Here is a 21,524-nt window from a genome sequence, read left to right on the forward strand (position 1 = left end):
CGAAAAGAGTTTTGTACAAACAGACACTGAGCTGTTAAAGCAATTCCACATGAATATTGAACATAAAAACTTTTTTTCTCCCATTTCATTCAATATAAATGAGACTTAGTTTCTCGGAATGACGGTAAAGCAACAGCACAAGAATCCAAACCAGAGCAACAAGTTACCATCACTCACCTCTGCTTCGGTTTCAAGGCTCTTCTCCACCAGATTCTCCACCATTTTGCTTGATTTGTCCGACTTCGTTTCCTCTTTCGTTGCTGCTTCTGCGGGCGTGTTGCTCCTCTTTTGCTCGCGCTTCAGTTTGGGCTTCACTCTCGGGGAAATCCAAGAAACTCGGTTGAGAAAAGGGACACAAACTAAAAGTGATCCGACAACTAAACCTCACCTCTTTTCGCCGCGTCGTTGTGGTCCGGCAAACTTCTTCTCCATCATTTTCTTTGTCTTTGTCTTCGCCGTCGTCGTGGTTACGACCCGAAAAAGATTCCGGAGTCGTCGGACGTGATGGAATTTCCATCGTCTTCGATTTTCTGTGTCAGTGTCTTTGAACGCGAGTGTATGTTTGTATTTGAGTGCATGTGTGTCTTTCAGTGTATTTGTGTGTCTGTGTACATGAGTGTATGTTTGTATGTGATTGCATGTGTGTGTCCGTCAGTGTATTTGTGTGTCTGTGTGCATGAGTGTATGTTTGTATGTGAGTGCATGTGTGTGCCCTTCAGCGTATTTGTGTGTCTGTGTGCATGAGTGTATGTTTGTATGCGAGTCCATGTGTGTGTCCGTCAGTGTATTTGTGTGTCTGTGTGCATGTTTGTATGTGAGTGCATGCGTGTGTCCGTCAGTGTATTTGTGTGTCTGTGTGCATGAGTGTATGTTTGTATGTGAGTGCATGCGTGTGTCCGTCAGTGTATTTGTGTGTCTGTGTGCATGAGTGTATGTTTGTATGTGAGTGCATGTGTGTGTCCGTCAGTGTATTTGTGTGTCTGTGTGCATGAGTGTATGTTTGTATGTGAGTGCATGCGTGTGTCCGTCAGTGTATTTGTGTGTCTGTGTGCATGAGTGTATGTTTGTATGCGAGTCCATGTGTGTGTCCGTCAGTGTATTTGTGTGTCTGTGTGCATGTTTGTATGTGAGTGCATGTGTGTGTCCGTCAGTGTATTTGTGTGTCTGTGTGCATGAGTGTATGTTTGTATTTGAGTGAATGTGTGTCTTTCAATGTAATTGTTTGTCTGCATGTCAGGATGCGGAAGGAAACCCAGGCACAGAAAGTGTCTGATTGTCAAACTTGACAGATTTATGATATCCAGAAAAACAGGTCAAGGGCACAGGCAGGCAGAAAAACGAGAAAACATACCAGGGTCAAAAACGGGAAGGCAAAACAATCTCGGATTGGAAGTCTGAAACGTGAAACACGAACTAGACGAACACGGGACAACAAGTGTGACGAACCGACAAAGACTGAGAGAGTGAGAAGAATATGAAGGCTGCCAGCAATCACTGGCAGCTGCAGAACGGGAGAAAGCAAGACAGGTGGAGACAATAACAATCAGCAGGGGGAGGGACCGGAAAGGAAACTCACAGACACAGAAGGGAGCAGGTTTCAAAATAAAAACAGGAAACACCAAGAAAGACACACGAGACATAACCCCTGAGTTATCTATCATAACCTCAGGTTCTACGAATTGGTGCGAAGCCCTCTGACGGCTTCGCTATTGGTTTACCCCGAGGCACCGCCTCGTCTCTGAGAAAGCTTAATGAACTCGCCACCCAGCAGGGGGCAGTTCACTTCCTATAAAGGCGGGAAACACCCGACGCACTTCCTCCAACTGAAAACTCAGCGAGAAGGGCAGCCGCTGGGCGACGAGGTTAGAGGGCTTCGCACCAATTCGTAGAACCTGAGGCCTCTAACGGCTTCGCTATTGGTTTAAACCCAAGGCGAAGCCTGACGGGATAAATGTACCCCCAGCTGGACGCCGCTCCTGAAGCAGCATTGCTAGGGCCCTGCCAGCCCAGGATCTAAGTCTACTGGAGCCGTGGGCCTCGAGAGGGGCAGAGCAGCGCTCAAAAGCGTATGAGCTACTGATCCCTCCGTCACGTCGAGGAGATAGGCGTTAGCAAAGGTTGACGTGGACGCCCAAGAAGCAGCTGAGGAGATGTCCTCTGCTGCCACACCCAGTGAAAAAACCACTGAGGCTGCAACACCACGGGTGGAATGTGCCCTCAGTCCGCTAGGAGCAGATCCACCCGCTGCTTGGTAGGCCCGGATAATGGCCGATCTCACCCAATGAGAAACCTCTGGGAGGAGATCGCCTCACCCCGTCGGCATCTACTGCGGCAGATGAATAGGGCATCAGAGCGCCTAAACACAGCCACTGGCAGCAAGACACCGAAATCTCCTCGACGCCAAGAAAAGACACTCAGGGCTAGTGGAGAGAGCACAAGCTCACTCGCTCTCTTCGTGGTTGTTAGTGTCAGAAGGAGCGATACCTTGAAGACAAGATATCCAGGGGGACTTGGTCAAGAGGCTAAGGTCAGGCCTGTGAGAGAGTCCAGTACAACTGGAGATCCCACTGAGGCACCCCGCACCAAAAGTTGCGGGAAAGACAGGACAGCAGAGACCAAACAGGAGCTGGGGTCCAAGGACCTGTCTGCACACCAGCGGGAGAAAATACCCCACTTCGAGGCATGAAACCCGCGTGTCGACAGGGTGTGGAGAACGCCCGGGTCCAAAGTCCCGCTCAGCTCGTCCCGTGCAGGAGCCACACTTTGAGAGGCCGGCCCAGGGCAGCGGGGCCCAAGGGATGGCAAGGAGCAATACCTTGAAGACAAGATATCCAGTGGGACTTGGTCAAGAGGCTCGAAGGTTGGGCCTGTGAGAGAGTCCAGTACAAACTGGAGATCCCACTGAGGGCTGGAAGGCCTTGCAGGAGGTCGAAGCCTGCAGGCACCCCGTAAGAAAAACGCGCCACCAGAGGCCAGTATTAACCTCAGCGCGGAGGGAAGGCGAACAGTAGTCCGGCCGGCCAACTCAAGTGGGCTAAAGCGTCCGAGCCTAGTGGGGGCAATCCGACGCCCTGAGGGAGAACCAGAGAGGACATCTGAAGTTCTCCTTGCTGGCGAAGAGGTCTGCCACCGGGTGACCGAACCGAGACCATATCTCGGCTCTCCACTGCCTCGGACAGACCCCATTCGTCGTGGACGGCCCCCACCCGACAGTCTGTCCGCTACTGCGTTCATCTCGCCCGGTACATGCTGAGCTCTGACAGAAAGCAAGTGACGGTCTGCCCACAGCCAAATCTTCTTTGCCACACTCAGAAGGGCTGGGGATCTGGCTCCACCTTGGGGATTTATGTACGCCACGGCGCTGGAGCTGTCGGATAGCACTAGGATGTTGGACCGTGACAGTTGGGGAGATAGGTGAAGCAGGACGTTGTAAATTGCCTTTAGCTCTAGCCAGTTTATGTGACTGTACACTGGTCTATCCCGCTGGCGTAGGCCTGACCCGAGGTGCCTCCCCAACCTGTCAGAGAAGCGTCCGTAAACACCTGATTGTAAAGGATGCAACCCAATGGAACTCTCCATCTGAGGTTGGCTAGAGAGTCCCAAAAACTGGATGTCCTGCAAAACCCGAGCGGGAAGGCGCACTTTCGACCCTGTTCCCGCTTGAGGTCTAGCTTGAAACGACCTACCATCTCTGAAGCTCCCTCATATGCAGAAAGCACAGCCGAACTACCGTGTGAGCTGCTGCCATGAGCCCCAGGAGGGACATAACAGTGCCTGCTGTCGTCACATGACGCCGAGCTTCCAGCAACTGTGTTGTCAGTCGGAGAATGGACTGGATACGCACGTCCAGGAGGCGCGCGTATCCCTCCTCCATGTTCAACAGTACCCCCAGGTAAACTAACTGTTGAACTGGAGTCAGAGCGCTCTTGCTGAGGTTTACCATGAACCCCAGGGTGGCAATATGGCTCAACACCTTCTGTGTGTGAGTGTAACTTTCTGCCTCTGACCGGGCAAGGATCAACCAGTCGTCCAGATAGGTCAAGATCCTCACCCCACTCACTCTTAATGGCTCCAGTGCCGCCTCCACACACTTGGTGAAGGTCCTGGGTGCCAGAGCGTAGCCGAACGGGAACAGAGTGTATTGAAACACATGATTCTCAAAGTACTTTTGATGTGAAAGTACGCGGTCAGGTCGATAGATGTCATCCAATCTCCTGGACTAACACCTGTGAGCAGTTTCTTGACCGTCAACGTGCGAAACGGGCGGGTAGCTATGAATTTCTTCAAATAGCTGAGGTCCCGTATGGGTCTCCGACCCCCGGTCTTCTTTTCCACAAGGAAGTACCGGGAGTAAAACCCTGTCATCATCTCTGCTACAGGAAGCAGCTCTACTGCAGCAGAGTAGAGACCTCGTTTCTTAGACAGGATAATTTTTCCTGCTCCGCCACGCGTGTCCAGAGAATCCCTGAAAAACGCGGGGTTGACGGGCAAATTGGAGCGCATAGCCCCGCCTGATTACTTCCCTCTGAGATCTGGAATGAAGTAAAACCAGGCGACTCTAAGCCGAATAATGTTCTGTCAGAACGGCAGCCCTGACGAACTTTGGGTTGTCCTCTGGCCCGCCCCCGCGAACGTCCCAGAGCGGGCCGTAGACGAAAGGGCATCACACAAGCCGCTTCTCTATCTCTTGAATGAACAGAGCATGTACTCGAGCTGGATTCACTAGAACCCCCACTCTCATACATAAAAACCGGCTCTGTGGGAGAAACGCGCAAGTGCGCGTGAGAAAACTCAGATGCGTATCGTGCGTGTTCCCTTTCCCCCCCGGAAGTCTTCCCAGCTCCCTGAGCACTTCTTAGTGTCGCCGGAGCTGACAAAACCCGAGATGTGGAAGAATGTGCTGGAGAATTAAACCGGAGCTGATGTGAGTTCAGAACAGGTCGCGCGCGCGTCAGCACCGTATCACTCACCGCGTCTAGTACATTCTCAAACTCCGCTGGCGGTCCTGACCTGCTCATCACTCGTGAGATCCGACCGCCACGCACCTCTCCAGATGATCGACCAGAAGGGGCGAAAGCTCCTTGCCCTCGCCTGGTCTCAGAACGGCGAGAAAACTTGCGCGTAAAGCGCCGCGTTGCGTCAATTCCATGCCGTTTTCTCTTTTCTGCCGCCATAAGTGACATCCTCCACGGTGCCAATGACTTGTTGACAGCGCTGTGGGGGAAGGAACAACCTCCGGTCAACATAGACATGTCCCGACTAGTTCCACTCACCTCAGCTGTCAAGCTCTGTCGGGCACGAGCGCTGGTCGACGCGGGAGTAAACAGTTCTGAAGGCGGCACCGCGGACCTCTGCTCGCCTGTAAATAAAACACATGTGGTTGGAGTCTGCCCCTCATTCGTGTGGACAGACTCCATTATTACAGTCTCAGCATGACCCGGACGAAGGGGTTTAAAACCTCCTTCGAACTGTGTTCTGAGAGGAAACTCTCGCCGTCTATGAACGGCGGAGCATGTTAGCTTAGCATTAGCGGCGAAAGTTTCTAATGACACCTGTGAATACGTCACACTCACAGGCGGAAACACATGCACACTACTAACATCTCTCTCAGGTGAACCCGTCGAGTGCGCTGCAGTAGGGCCATGTGGCCTGCAAGAGATACTTACCTGATCGCTCTCGCATACCTCATGGTCTTCTCCATGCAGCGAGCCAGTCGTCCTCCTCGTCGGCGTCTGTTCATGATCGAGGGACGACTCAGCTCGATTCCTCTGCACCGCACAGGACTGCCATGTTGTTGGTTTTCCTTAAACAACATTGCATAAACCTGTGTTGATCATAATCATGATCTGAGGCGGCGTGAGTCGACAAGCCTCGAACGCTTCCCGTCACTGTCAAAAGCCGTGAGAAGCGCTCCGAAGGCCACATAATCATCACATGTGATTTGGGCCTAGGCAAACGAAGCAGACATGTGTGTCTTGTGTGTCAGGGAGTCTTCGTGCACACATGGTTCACTTCAATATTCATTCGCCATCATTACATGTCAGGAGCTTTCTCGCTGAGTTGTAAAGGAGGAAGTGCGGCGGGTGTTTCCCGCCTTTATAGGAAGTGGACTGCCCCCTGCTGGGTGGCGAGTTCATAAAGCTTTCTCAGAGACGAGGCGGTGCCTCGGGGTAAACCAATAGTGAAGCCATTAGAGGGCGGAGCACCAATATGACGTAGAACAGTGTACATGAGTGTATGTTTGTACTTGAGTGCATGTGTGTCTTTCAGTGTATTTGTGTGTCAGTTTCTGTGTACATGAGTGTATGTTTGTATTTGAGTGCATGTGTGTCTTTCAGTGTATTTGTGTGTCAGTTTCTTTGTACATGAGTGTATGTTTGTATTTGAGTGCATGTGTGTCCGTCAGTGTATTTGTGTGTCTGTAAACATGAGTGTATGTTTGTATTTGAGTGCACGTGTGTCTTTCAGTGTATTTATGTGTCAGTTTTTGTGTACATGAGTGTATGTTTGTATTTGAGTGCATGTGTGTCTTTCAGTGTATTTGTGTGTCAGTTTCTGTGTACATGAGTGTATTTTCGTGACTGAGAAAGTGTATGTATGTGTGTGAGAGTTTGTATTCTTGCATGTCTGTGTGTATGTTGGCGAGTGTGTGTATGTGAGCGTATGCATGCTTGTGTGTGTGTGTGTGTGTGTACAGTGGAGCCCAAAGTTGTTCATACCTCCAGCACATCTAGACTAAGAGCTACTTTTATTGAAAGTTTTTCGTGTGACCATAAAGCAGATGACCAGAAGTCTTCTTCTTTGTCCACGTGAGCCTTTGCAAAGGTCACGCGGGCGTTTGTGAGCCTTAACTGTAGAAGTGGTGCCTTCCTTGGTCTGGTCCATGGAACTCATCAGTGGTCAGTGTCTGAGGAACAGTCCACCTCCAGATGTTGCCACCAGCAGAGTCCAGATTCTCCAAGATGGCCTTGGATTCTTTTCCACCTCTTTCAAAATCCTCCTGGCCCGCACAGGTGTCAGCTCTGACTTCCCTCCATGAGATGTTGCACAGTGTGGAACCTCTTGCATGTTTTAAATCATAATTTTTAAAGATATTTTCTCTCAGGATGTGAAGGTTTGACTCGTCAGAAGAAGGAATCACACCAGTCTGACCATGAACCATGTTTATTAAGAAGATTTACTGAAGTTGCATGAAGACATTCTCGTCACCATCAGTTATAAGATGATTAAATCCACACGTGAATCACAAACAAACAACAAAGTTCTCAGACTTTCATCCAAACATTGAAGCTTCATGTGATGATGTCACTCCTGGAGACACAAACTCACACCGTTGTCTACTTCAGCTTCACAAACTCACATGAGGACTGAACATAGACTCCAGCATATAGAGACTGAGTGAACCTGGTCTGGAGCATGTGGAGGAGAGTCATGGTCTCAGAGACGCTGTAGAAGCACAGAAGACCTGCAGAGTGATCCAGGAACACCCCGACTGTGGAGGGTTTTATATTAGAGACTGTAGTGTTTAATTTGTTGTGTCCGAATGAACAACCAGAGTTACAATTTAAACACCAAGAATTATCATTTTTTCCAAAAAAACTTTCCTTTCCTGATCTGCTGATGTTCTTGTATGAAACTGCTACTAGAGCATATCCTTTTGTTATCTCCACCTCCCAGTAACAACGTCCAGTCAGAGACTCTTCACTCAAGACCTGCCACTTATCAATGAATCGGTCTGAATGATCAGGACGAGGCTGATCTTTTCCCATGTTTGTCACTTTCCTGTTTCCTTCAGACAACATCAACTGTGAGTATGCAGTGTTTGGATCCAGAGTGATGTCCTGTGAGTGTGTGAGGAACCAGTCTCTGGTCCTGCTCTCTGGATCAAACATCAGAAGAATGTTGGACCATGTGTCTCTCAGAAGGTCCTGGACTTGGTCTCTGCAGGCTGACACGACTGCTGTTACTTCCTCAAAGCGGCGTCGAGTTTGCTGAAGGGTCGTGATGGAGAACGTGTCTTCACTGACCTCTGAGAGTGAGGTCAACGTCTGCAGGAAGACGGTGTGACTCTCGGTGAGTGACAGCTGCTGCAGCTCAGCATCTTTCTTCTTCAGCTCAGGGATCTCCTGCTCCAGCTGCTCCTGAAGTCCTCGGACTCGGTCGTCTTCATTCTCCTTCTGAGATCTGATCTGCTGCTCCACATCTGACATTCTTCTCTGGAGGATCTGGATCATCTGGCCAAGGGTCTCCTGAGTGGTCTTCACTGATTCATCAGCGGAGACTTCGATGTTCTTTCTCTCCTGCTGGAGCAGCGTCCCTTCCTTCTCTCTCTTCTGAATTCTCTGCTGGATCCTTCCTCGACTCTGATCCACATCCTTGTCTCGCTCCCTCCTCTCTGTTGTGGTCGAGACGATGTCATGATCTTTGTGTTGGTCCACACAGAGAGTACAGATGAGCTGCTGATCAGAACGACAGAACATCTTCTTCTCCTCCTGGTGTTCAGAGCAGATCATCTCCTGGAGCTGCTTGGACGACTGGACCAGCTTGTGTCTCCTGTAGGCCGGAGCCTCTAGATGAGGCTGAAGATGTTCCTCACAGTAGGAGACCAGACACACCAGACAGGACTTCACAGCTTTCATCTTCCTCCCAGTGCAGACGTCACAGGCCACATCTTCAGGTCCAGCAGAGCAGACGTCCTTAGCTGCTCCAGTCTTCTTCAGCTGCTCCACTAACTCTGCTAACACAGTGTTCTTCTGCAGGAGAGGTCTCTCTCCGAATCTCTGTCTGCACTGAGGACACTTGTAGATGTTCTTGTCCTGCCAGTGACCTTCAACACAGACCTTACAGTAGTTGTGTCCACAGGTAAGAGAGACTGGATACTTCAGTAGATCCAGACAGATGGAACAAGACAACAGGTCAACTCTAGTCTTCTCCATGTCTGCGACTGAAACACTCCCTTCACAGTTCAACACTTTTATACTCTCATGACGCTGCCACAATATGATCCAACCTGCTGACTCACATATTATCAAACTTCCTTGAAATCACGTGTTGATTCTGGACATTGACCTGGACACACCTCGATTCTTGCTCACGCACACAAACTCACAAATCGCTCTTCAAATTAATGAACAAATACAAGAATGTTTTCAAATGTTTGACTAAATCATCATGTGAATGATTCAAATACAATTGAGCTGACCAAAGGATGAAATATTAAAAGATGAAGGTAAAGTAAAATAGAAGGATTGAAAGAGGATGAAGATGCTAGAGAGAGTTATACATGAGGATGAAAACACGGTGAGATCTTCGGACTAAAAGATGTTAAAGAAAAGGATAAAGAAGGAGTGAAAGGTAGAATTTTGCTGAAAAAAAAGGACAAGCATGTAGGAAGTCTAAACAAAATAAAGTATTACTTATACTGAATGAAAGTTTGAGACTTTAAGAAACATCTTAAGACGCTTCTATTTGTTCAGGCTTTTCCTTGATTTTCTGGAACTCCTGTGTTGTTCTCAGTATTATCTTGATCTTTAAAGTGTATATACTTTTTTGAGTATTGTTTTGTTTGTTTAAGCGCTTTGTGACCCTGGTCTGGAAAAGCGCTATATAAATAAATATTACTAACTTACTTACTTACTTTAAAAAAAAAGACTCCAAAGATGGATGAAGATTTAATGAACATTCGTCATCACTTCATCAATGTGAATAAAAGTCCTCCCCGTGTCCTCTGGGGGGCGCCAGACACGCCATTCTAAAGAAGCAGTGTTTGTGTTCGACGGACTTTAAAAAGATCCACAAACGTTTAAACGAGACGTTCTTGCTGTGGTGGAGCGAGAGGTCGGTTCTGTGTGTGACGTTTAGAGTCGGACCTCTTATCTCGTGCAGGTGGATCATTTATCAAGAGTTCGGCCAGAGTTCATGGGGGTCCAGTTACGGGCTCCTGGCTCTCACACAGACCAGAGGGGCTTTTGTGACCCGAAATCTGACGGGAAGGCCAAGAATCCGACTCTCCTCCCAGACTGGATCCTTCAGTCCTCGACGAGGCCCAGCGAGTCGGGATGTGGAATTCATACCAAAGATTACATAACAAAGCTGACGGTGAAGCAGTCATGTGACCCAGGAGCTACACTTTTTTCTTTTAAATCACATATTTTTCAAGATTTACTTTCTAATCCTGAGTTTGAGTCTCAAGCAGTCATTATAAATGTGAAACCTTTGTTAACCCGGTTTTAAACTTGATTTTAATGACAGTGATTGTGTTTCAAGTCTTTCTCTAGATGTCAGCGAGTAGTTACATGAACCATACGGCGGTTGAAACCCACTAAAACCATAAAAAAATAAAACAGTTCCCATTTCCTTCACGAGTAAGTGAACGGTGATGGCGCCACCTAGTGGCGAAACGAGCAATTGGCAAGAACAGCTGAATAAAATAATATAGAGATAATAACCCACTTCTAACACGCATGGATGTTCAATTTGATAATAACCTGAGGTGATAACGTGTGTCACGAGCAGAGAGGTCGGTGTTCAAGTGTGAGACAGACCAGGTCTACCATCGAACTTGTCTTTGTCGATGCCCTTGTGTTCGGGAACATGTCTGAAGGTGCAGGCCTCGCGTGTGCAGCCCACCGTCCTCCAGATGAAACACTCCCTCTTGTACCTGACAAAGGAAAGTGAATCATTAAAAAATATATATTTCCCTTAAAACAAAACTGATGAAAACAATAGTACTTTTTATTTTAACGACTACAAGTCGAGGCTTTGGCTCAGCTCTTCTTTTTTTTCCCTCTCGTCAAAATCACAAGAAAAGCAGTTTAAAGTTAATCTAATCTAGTTAATCTCCTCACCCTGGGACGGTGAGGTTAAAGTCAGCGAAGATTCTGGTTCTTTTGTCACAGTGTTGCACAGACAGAGCAGATCCTTCCAGAACTGTTCCCTGTGGACGAAAATAACTTTACTTTAACTTTGAACTCAAATCAAACCACATGAGGTTTTAGTTTCACCCAAATCTTGCCATTTTTAAAAACAATTATAAATGTTTTTAAACATTTCTTTTCACTAATCGTATATTAGAGATATTTACTAAAAATACAACTTTTATGGTCGATTTTCTTATCCATGGAAATATTTAAAATTTATTTTCTTTTTTTAATAAAATCAAACCCTGTCTTAAAGTTAACATTAATATTATAACATGAGTTGATAGTACATACTGTATATAATGTTAATTATGTAATATAGATAAAACAGGACGAGATATACGTTATGTATTTAATGGATATCTGTAGGTTTTTTTCTTTCAACAAACTGAAGAATAATTAAAGAGGTAAGAAAAAAACAAAAACATTTTTACTTCTTCCTGCTTCCATTTTGGCTTTATCTGTATTTTTTCTTTTGTGATCAATTCATTTATATGCGTTTTAAAAATCCATAGAACAGAGAGTACACACATGTAGTTGAACGGCTTTGTCACAGTCTTCCTTCTGCTTGTAGATGACAAAAGCACTCTGGCTGTCGAGCAACATCTTGATGCTGAAGACAGTTTAATCTTTTTTTTAAATATATTCAAACTGTCAAGACAAACGTACCCGTTGAACAGCTGGTAAAGTGCAGCGTAAGTCACTGAAAAAGCGATCGATGCGACGAGAACGGAGGGAAGATCCCTGAACACAAACAGAGGTTTAAAAAAAAAAAGAAGAATAGTGACAGACAAAGAAAATAACGCGATCATCAGAACCTACGGTTTCACAGCATTCTTTGGTCTCAGAGGCACATTTTTAACTTGTACTTTCGCCAGAGTTTCCTTGTGATCGTCAGGCTCTTTGAGTTGTGCTGCTTTTGGACAATGAGGCTGATGAACGATCCAGTCGTCGTCTTCCTCCTCGGACTGATCTACGATCCAAGTGAACGTTTGAACTAAAACCCAAAGTCGAGATGAAGAAAAACGTACAAACCTTCTGGAAGATTCCCGCCGAACAGAGACTGAAGAGCTTCCTCCAGTGTCGGGTGAGACCTCAAGGCTTCGCTGCTCTGCTCCTGAGTGAAGCCCATCTCCTAAAAAGATCAGATCACACCTCACATGTCAAGTTCCTTGAAATGATCATCATGACAGTGTTTCCCACCATGAGATGAAGCGTTTGCGCTCGCTCGAGCTCTTTTCTTGCGTCTGCACTTGAACTGTCCAGATTTAAAAGCTCCTGAAAGACCAGCGTGGCATCATAGTATCTCTGCGGGAGACAGAAGAGAATCTTTATGAGCGTCTTTGTTGCTTTTTACCAGTTCATGAACTTTATAGAGAAAATGTTTTAGTCAGAAAAATATCCATACAAGCGTCTATGCCAAGGGGTGGGCAATTAAAATTCTTCAAGGGCCACATTCAATTCTGTGAATGTTGTCAGGGGCCGTCAAGCAAAAAGAAAGACGAAAAAAATTGACATGCATCATTAGGCCGTGACATTAATAAGCTTTAATTTTATGTTTAGTGTAAATAATAAATACAAAATACATTTGTTAATGCATTAGAACCATTTATACATGATCATACTTTGACATTACGAGGGCCGCATAAATAAAGTCTGATCTATGCTGAGAGAAAATCCTTTTTTTACTGCAGATAATTCGATTACCCACAGCTCTTTTTTAAGCTTTAAAGAAAAAAGTCTAAAATATTCAAGGTCAACTAATGTCAGACTCCAACTCTCCTGACTGGCATGTTTCAAATGTTGAATCTTCTTCTCCAAGATGCAGTAAGTCCCTCATCATGTCCATGTTTTCAAATTATTGCTTTATTAAGTTGCTCTGAAATCTTGGCGAACGAGAGGTTACGAGAGTCCATTATGACGTAATAATGGCTTCACTCCTCCTCCTGTAATCACACCATGCTTTGTTCATACAACAAGTCCCCTTGGGGTGGAGACCTATTGGATTGATGACGTGCGGTGACAAACCTCCACGTTTGACCAATCACAGAAGAGTTGGTGTGGTTATGCTCAACAAGATTAAATCTCCAGAAAAAAACAAGTGTTTTCCGTGGGCGGGGCTTAAGATCATTTTCTATCATTTCAACGAAAAGAGTTTTGTACAAACAGACACTGAGCTGTTAAAGCAATTCCACATGAATATTGAACATAAAAACATTTTTTTCCCATTTCATTCAATATAAATGAGACTTAGTTTCTCGGAATGACGGTAAAGCAACAGCACAAGAATCCAAACCAGAGCAACAAGTTACCATCACTCACCTCTGCTTCGGTTTCAAGGCTCTTCTCCACCAGATTCTCCACCATTTTGCTTGATTTGTCCGACTTCGTTTCCTCTTTCGTTGCTGCTTCTGCGGGCGTGTTGCTCCTCTTTTTCTCACGCTTCAGTTCGGGCTTCACTCTCTGGGAAATCCAAGAAACTCGGTTGAGAAAAGGGACACAAATTAAAAGTGATCCGACAACTAAAGTCACCTCTTTTCACCGCGTCGTTGTGGTCCGGCAAACTTCTTCTCCATCATTTTCTTTGTCCTCGCAGTCGTCGTGACTACCACCCGAAGAATATTCCGCGGAGTTGTCGGACGTGATGGAATTTCCATCGTCTTTGATTTACTGTGTCAGTGTCTTTGAACGTGAGTGTATGTTTGTATTTGAGTGCATGTGTGTCTTTCAGTGTTTTTGTCTGTCAGTGTCTGTGTACATGAGTGTATGTTCGTGACTGAGCAAGTGTATGTATGTGTGTGAGAGTTTGTATTCTTGTTTGTCTGTGTGTATGTTGGCGAGTGTGTGTATGTGAGCGTAAGCATGCTTGTATGTGTGTGTGTTTGTCGCTGCGTGAGTGTTTGTTGGTGAGTGAGTGTGTGTGAATAGGTGTATGTGAGTGTGTGTGTGTGTGTGTGTGTACAGTAGAGCCCAAAGTTGTTCATACCTCCAGCACTTTTAGACTAAGAGGTACTTTTATTCGAAGTTTTTCATGTGACCATAAAGCAGATGACCAGAAGTGTTCTTCTTTGTCCTTTAATAATAAACATTGTATTTAGGTACATAGAAAAACAAGTGGTGGAAGATGAAGTGAGTAGTAAAAGTCATAATACAATACTTGTAGTCCCTTGAAGCACCTGAAGAAGAGCCATTCACAGTTTCACTGACCTGCTGAGATCAGGAAAGTGTTTTTAACGTGTGCTTAAAGGTTTATAACACAGACAAAATATGTTATGCTTGACAGCAGACTTGCATTATGTATTGCGAAGGGACAATCAAATCCTGCGAGATCGACTGAGGACGAGAGGATACAGTGACTCCAGCAGCTGTTGATATTTGGACGTATTTTGGCTTCAAAATCAAATGAAAGCGACTTCGTCAAGAGTCATGTGGTCTGTAAATTCTGCAACACCAGAGTCAAGTACTCGACAATACTACACAATTATCGTTGTTACTACAGTATCACAATATATCGTATCGTTGACCCTGTATCGTATCAACAGAATCTCGACAACACACTCTTTTTCTTAAAAGTATTTTGCAGTTGTTTCTTTATTTCACGGAGATGAAACTAGCATCTTATCTTTTGTTATTGTTTTTGTTCATTGTGTATTTACTGCACAGGAACTCATCAGTGGTCAGTGTCTGTGGAACAGTCCACATCGAGATGTTGCCACCAGCAGAGTCCAGGTTCTCCAGGATCACCTTTGATTCTTTTCCACCTCTTTCAAAATCCTCCTGGCCAGCACAGGTGTCAGCTCTGACTTCCCTCCATGAGATGTTGCACAGTGTGGAACCTCTTGCATGTTTTAAATCATCATTTTTAAAGATATTTTCTCTCAGGATGTGAAGGTTTGACTCGTCAGAAGAAGGAAACACACCAGTCTGACCATGAACCATGTTTATTAAGATTTAATGAAGTTGCATGAAGACATTCTCGTCACCATCAGTTATAAGATGATTAAATCCACACGTGAATCACAAACAAACAACAAAGTTCTCAGACCTTCATCAAAACATTGAGGCTTCATGTGATGATGTCACTCCTGGAGACACACACTCACACTGTTGTCTACTTCAGCTTCTCAAACTCACACGAGGACTGAACCCAGACTCCAGCATGTAGAGGCTGAGTGAACCTGGTCTGGACTCTGTGGAGGAGAGTCATGGTCTCAGAGACGCTGTAGAAGCACAGAAGACCTGCAGAGTGATCCAGGAACACCCCGACTGTGGAGGGTTTTATTTTAGAGAATTTAGTTGTTACGTTGTTGTGTTTATAAAAACAATCAGAGTTCTGACGATATAAACTCCATGATTTATCATTTTGTCCAAAACAACTTTCTTCTCCTGATCTGCTGATGTTCTTGTATGAAACTGCTACTAGAGCATCTCCTTCTGTTATCTTCACCTCCCAGTAACAACGTCCAGTCAGAGACTCTTTACTCAAGACCTGATTATATATGATGAATCGGTCTGGATGATCAGGACGAGGCTGATCTTTTCCCATGTTTGTCACTTTCCTGTTTCCTTCAGACAACATCAACCATGAGTCTGCCGTGTTTGGATCCAGAGTGATGTCCTGTGAGTATGTGAGGAACTGCTCTCTCTCTTGATGGACCATCAGTGAGATGTTGGTCCACGTGTCTCTCAGAAGGTCCTGGACTTGGTCTCTGCAGGCTGACACGACTGCTGTTACTTCCTCAAAGCGGTGGTGAGTTTGCTGAAGGGTCGTGGTGGAGAACGTGTCTTCACTGACCTCTGAGAGTGAGGTTGTGTCTTCACTGACCTCTGAGAGTGAGGTCAAGGTCTGCAGGAAGACGGTGTGACTCTCTGTGAGTGACAGCTGCTGCAGCTCAGCATCTTTCTTCTTCAGCTCAGAGATCTCCTGCTCCAGCTGCTCCTGAAGTCCTTGGACTCGAGCGTCTTCAGTCTCCTTCTGAGATCTGATCTGCTGCTCCACATCAGACATTCTTCTCTGGAGGATCTGGATCATCTGGCCGAGGGTCTCCTGATTGGTCTTCACTGCTTCATCAGCAGAGACTTCGATGTTCTTTCTCTCCTGCTTGAGCAGCTTCACTTCCTTCTCTCTCTTCTGGATTCTCTGCTGGATCCTTCCTCGACTCTGATCCACATCCTTCTCTCGCTCCCTCCTCTCTGCTGTGGTCGAGACGATGTCATGATCTTTGTGTTGGTCCACACAGAGAGTACAGATGAGCTGCTGATCAGAACGACAGAACATCTTCTTCTCCTCTTCGTGTTCAGAGCAGATCATCTCCTGGAGCTGCTTGGACGACTGGACCAGCTTGTGTCTCCTGTAGGCCGGAGCCTCTAGATGAGGCTGAAGATGTTCCTCACAGTAGGAGACCAGACACACCAAACAGGACTTCATAGCTTTCATCTTCCTCCCAGTGCAGACGTCACAGGCCACATCTTCAGGTCCAGCAGAGCAGACGTCCTTAGCTGCTCCAGTCTTCTTCAGCTCCTCCACAAACTCTGCTAACACAGTGTTCTTCTGCAGGAGAGGTCTCTCTCTGAAGCTCTGTCTGCACTGAGGACACTCGTAGATGTTCTTGTCCTGCCAGTGACCTTCAACACAGACCTTACAGTAGTTGTGTCCACAGGGAAGAGTGACTGGATCCTTCAGTAGATCCAGACAGATGGAACAAGACAACAGATCAACTCTAGTCGTCTCCATGTCTGCGACTGAAACACTCCCTTCACAGTTCAACACTTTTATACTCTCATGACGCTGCCACAATGTGATCCAACCTGCTGACTCACATATTATCAAACTTCCTTGAAACCACGTGTTTCTTCTTCTTATTATATATAATTATATAATTATATTATTACTTATTATTCTTGACAATGACCTGGACACACCTCGATTCTTGCTCACGCACACAAACTCACAAATCTCTCTTTAAATATCATGTGCATGATTCAAATACAATTGAGAACTTTGACAAACCAGCCATGTTACAGCAAACAATCTTGGTGCAACTTAGACACATCATCAGTGTTGTATCCTGGGTTCATAGGGTGTTTCGGGTCTCGTAACAGACACCCTCGCCCAGGCGACCCAGCCAGGGTTTATCAGACCTCGGCTTGTGTCTAAGTAGCTTGTTTAGCCCACGGATCTCCCCGCTTGATCCACAGCCACCTTGACGCTTTTTTTCTGCGTCGGTGATATCTCTGGTGGCTTTCCTTATGTGCAGTCCCTTCACTCCCAACATTTTGAGTGCCCTGATGAGAGACTGGCCAACGAACACTCTGCACTCGACCTCGATTGGGTTGCATCGTCTCCTCCATCCCCTGCTTTGGCATTCGCCTGCCAACTCCTCATACTTGGCCCTCTTCTCTCTCTCGAAGGCCTCCTCCATCCGGTCTTCCCAGGGGACAGTCAGCTCCAGCAGGACCACTTACTTGGTTGTTTCAGACACCAGGACTATGTCTGGCCCGAGTTTGGTCGCCGCAATGTTATCAGGGAACTTGAGCTGTCTTCCTAGGTCCACCTTCAGCTGCCAGTCCCGAGATGTTGCCAGCAGCCCCCCTGCTTGAGTCCTGCGCTGCTGTGGCTTCTCCCCAGCTCTTATAAAAGGCGATGGACTGCCTTGTTGGTTGTTGATTTTTGCTGGTGGAGATGCCTGTGCTGATGACCTCTGCAATGACCCGCAGCACCTGGTGATGGCGCCAACGGTAACGCCCATCTCCAAGTACATGTGGGCAGCAGCTTAGGATGTGCTCCAAAGATCCGGCTTTCTGGCAGAGAGAGCACAGTGGGGTCTCGGCTAAGCCCCAGCGGAAGAGGTTGGATGGGCTTGGGAGTACATCATACACCGACTGAATAAGGAACTTGACCCGATGTGGCTGAGATCTTCATAGCTCTGACCATGAGATCCTCCCGTCAGCTGCCTCTTCCCATCGTGTCCATGCGCCCTGTTGCTGCATCCCTACTATCCTACTGCAGCGGGCTTCCTCCACCCCTGCTCGGACCTCCTCCTGGATCAGCTGTCGCCTCTCCTTTCCCTGGGACCTGTTGTAGCGAGGTCTTGGGTTACTTCCAAGACCTGCCCGTCCAGATGCTACTGTTCCCACCAGCTCACTGTGTCACAACCGTGCCTCAGCCTTGGTAACAGCCTCCTGAGCCTTCCACTTCCTGCCCGTCCTCACTTCTATGCCTGCCGAGGAGACCTTGTTGTCGGTGGAGTCCCTGTACAACAGCACCTCTCTAGCACGGGTAACCATAAACTCCTCCGTCAGACTACTGAAGGGCAGTCTTAGTTTGTTGTTTTTCCCGTACAGGGCAATGCTGCTGAGGCTTCGTGGTAGGCCAAACCACTTCCTGAGGAAACAGCTGACTTTCCTCTCGAAACACTCGACGGTGGTCATTGGCACATCATACACCAGCAGTGGCCAGAGGAGTCGTGCCAAGATGCCGTGTTGGTAGATCCAGGCTTTAAACTTGCCTGGAAGCCCCGACTTATCCACCCCTGTGAGCCAGGTTCCCAACTCTTCTGTTGTTGATCGGAGTCCTGCGGTGTCTTTTAAGGTGCAGTCGTAGATCTTGCCCAGACTCTTTACTGGCTTCTCTCTCACAGTTGACACCTCCTATCGTGAAGGGCCATAATATGGTACAGAAGAATTGAGTTGTGAAAGAAAGAATTTTAACAAGAGAAAAAAGACAAATGGAAGATGAAGGACACATAAGAAGAGACGACAAGACTTTAGAGAAGGATTTGTTTGGAATCAAAGGATGTAAAAAAGAAGTAGAGGATAAAAAGAGGAGGAAGATGCTGGAGAGAGTTATACATGGGAAGAAGAATAATTGTATGAACATGTTTGGATGAAAAACAACCTCAAAGCATTAGGTTCCACCACTATGTCTGACACTAGGGATGTTATTCTTCGGGTTGAAGGCCTCTCCTCTTTTCACACCTAATGTAGGCTACATCATTGTGACCAAACAAGTCCATTTTTGTTTCGTGTGACCATAAAGCAGATGACCAGAAGTCTTCTTCTTTGTCCACGTGAGCTTTGCAAAGGTCACGCGGGCGTTTGTGAGCCTTAACTGGAGAAGTGGTGCCTTCCTTGGTCTGGTCCATGGAACTCATCAATGGTCAGTGTCTGTGGAACAGTCCACCTCCAGATGTTGCCACCAGCAGAGTCCAGATTCTCCAGGATGGCTTTGGATTCTTTTCCACCTCTTTCAAAATCCTCCTGGCCAGCACAGGTGTCAGCTCTGACTTCCCTCCATGAGATGTTGCACAGTGTGGAACCTCTTGCATGTTTTAAATAATCATTTTTAAAGATAGTTTCTCTCAGGATGTGAAGGTTTGACTCGTCAGAAGAAGGAAACACACCAGTCTGACCATGAACCATGTTTATTAAGAAGATTTACTGAAGTAGCATGAAGACATTCTCGTCACCATCAGTTATAAGATGATTAAATCCACACGTGAATCACAAACAAACAACAAAGTTCTCAGACCTTCATCAAAACATTGAGGCTTCATGTGATGATGTCACTGCTGGAGACACACACTCACACTGTTGTCTACTTCAGCTTCTCAAACTCACACGAGGACTGAACCCAGACTCCAGCATGTAGAGGCTGAGTAAACCTGGTCTGGACTCTGTGGAGGAGAGTCATGGTCTCAGAGACGCTGTAGAAGCACAGAAGACCTGCAGAGTGATCCAGGAACACCCCAACCGTGGAGGGTTTTATATTAGAGACTTTAGTTGTTACATTGTTGTGTTTATAAAAACAATCAGACTTGTAACGATATAAACTCCATGATTTATCATTTTGTCCAAAACAACTTTCTTTTCCTGATCTGCTGATGTTCTTGTATGAAACTGCTACTAGAGCATCTCCTTCTGTTATCTTCACCTCCCAGTAACAACGTTCAGTCAGAGACTCTTCACTCAAGACCTGAGACTTATCAATGAATCGGTCTGGAGGACCAGGACGAGGCTGATCTTCTCCCATGTTTGTCACTTTCCTGTTTCCTTCAGACAACATCAACCATGAGTGTGCAGTGTTTGGATCCAGAGTGATGTCCTGTGAGTATGTGAGGAACCAGTCTCTGGTCCTGCTCTCTGGGTCAAACATCAGAAGGATGTTGGTCCACCTGTCTCTCAGAAGGTCCTGGACTTGGTCTCTGCAGGCTGACACGACTGCTGTTACTTCCTCAAAGCGGCGTAGAGTTTGCTCATGGGTCGTGATGGAGAACGTGTCTTCACTGACCTCTGAGAGTGAGGTTGTGTCTTCACTGACCTCTGAGAGTGAGGTTGTGTCTTCACTGACCTCTGAGAGTGAGGTCAAGGTCTGCAGGAAGACGGTGTGACTCTCTGTTAGTGACAGCTGCTTTAGCTCAGCATCTTTCTTCTTCAGCTCAGAGATCTCCTGCTCCAGCTGCTCCTGAAGTCCTTGGACTCGAGCGTCTTCAGTCTCCTTCTGAGATCTGATCTGCTGCTCCACATCAGACATTCTTCTCTGGAGGATCTGGATCATCTGGCCGAGGGTCTCTTGATTGGTCTTCACTGCTTCATCAGCAGAGACTTCGATGTTCTTTCTCTTCTGCTTGAGCAGCGTTACTTCCTTCTCTCTCTTCTGGATCTTCTGCTGGATCCTTCCTCGACTCTGATCCACATATTTCTCACGACCCCTCCTCTCTGCTGTGGTCGAGACAATATCATGATCTTTGTGTTGGTCCACACAGAGAGAACAGATGAGCTGCTGATCAGAACGACAGAACATCTTCTTCTCCTCTTCGTGTTCAGAGCAGATCATCTCCTGGAGCTGCTTGGACGGCTGGACCAGCTTGTGTCTCCTGTAGGCCGGAGCCTCTAGATGAGGCTGAAGATGTTCCTCACAGTAGGAGACCAGACACACCAGACAGGACTTCACAGCTTTCATCTTCCTCCCAGTGCAGACGTCACAGGCCACATCTTCAGGTCCAGCAGAGCAGACGTCCTTAGCTGCTCCAGTCTTCTTCAGCTCCTCCACTAACTCTGCTAACACAGTGTTCTTCTGCAGGAGAGGTCTCTCTCCGAAACTCTGTCTGCACTGAGGACACTGGTAGATGTTCTTGTCTTGCCAGTGACCTTCAACACAGGCCTTACAGTAGTTGTGTCCACAGGGAAGAGTGACTGGATCCTTCAGTAGATCCAGACAGATGGAACAAGACAACAGATCAACTCTAGTCGTCTCCATGTCTGCGACTGAAACACTCCCTTCACAGTTCAACACTTTTATACTCTCATGACGCTGCCACAATGTGATCCTACCTGCTGACTCACATATTATCAAACTTCCTTGAAACCACGTGTTTCTTCTTATTATTATTATATATAATTATATTATTACTTATTATTCTTGACAATGACCTGGACACACCTCGATTCTTGCTCACGCACACAAACTCACAAATCTCTCTTCGAATTAATGAACAAATAAAAGACTTAATCATCATGTGCATGATTCAAATACAATTGAGAACGAATTTAAACAAGAAAAAAAAGACAAATGGAGGATAAAGGACACATATGAAGAGACAAGAC

General features: G+C 46.5%; 1 protein-coding gene, 1 long non-coding RNA gene and 3 pseudogenes across 2 annotated transcripts; all 5 read right to left on the reverse strand.

Annotated features, from left to right (window-relative positions):
* Positions 1-7,429: 7,429 nt before the first annotated feature.
* On the reverse strand, positions 7,430-8,956 carry LOC148060509 (tripartite motif-containing protein 16-like; annotated as a pseudogene).
* Positions 8,957-11,849: 2,893 nt separating this feature from the next.
* Positions 11,850-12,241, reverse strand: LOC148060510 (uncharacterized). The gene is made up of 3 exons (XR_015709261.1): positions 12,123-12,241; positions 11,955-12,054; positions 11,850-11,892 (listed from the first exon to the last, which is right to left on the reverse strand). It is a non-coding gene; the product is annotated as an uncharacterized LOC148060510 (long non-coding RNA).
* A 2,777-nt stretch (positions 12,242-15,018) lies between these two features.
* Positions 15,019-16,653, reverse strand: LOC148060511 (tripartite motif-containing protein 16-like; annotated as a pseudogene).
* A 419-nt stretch (positions 16,654-17,072) lies between these two features.
* On the reverse strand, positions 17,073-19,246 carry LOC148060512 (uncharacterized; annotated as a pseudogene).
* A 269-nt stretch (positions 19,247-19,515) lies between these two features.
* Positions 19,516-21,177, reverse strand: LOC148060513 (tripartite motif-containing protein 16-like). Its single transcript, XM_087780087.1, has 2 exons — positions 20,269-21,177; positions 19,516-20,208 (listed from the first exon to the last, which is right to left on the reverse strand). Exons 1-2 carry the CDS (start codon positions 21,175-21,177, stop codon positions 19,516-19,518), a joined length of 1,602 nt encoding a protein of 533 aa, XP_087636213.1.
* Positions 21,178-21,524: the final 347 nt, after the last annotated feature.

Source organism: Callionymus lyra, chromosome 18 (genome assembly GCF_982586985.1).
Source record: "Callionymus lyra chromosome 18, fCalLyr1.hap1.1, whole genome shotgun sequence".
Lineage (NCBI taxonomy): Eukaryota > Metazoa > Chordata > Actinopteri > Syngnathiformes > Callionymidae > Callionymus > Callionymus lyra.

Coding starts and splice junctions, on each gene's coding strand:
- LOC148060513 (XM_087780087.1), bottom strand. CDS start 21,177: ATGGAGACGACTAGAGTTGATCTGTTGTCTTGTTCCATCTGTCTGGAT. Junction 20,209..20,268: donor CCTTGACCTCACTCTCAGAG/GTCAGTGAAGAC, acceptor TCACTCTCAGAG/GTCAGTGAAGACACGTTCTC.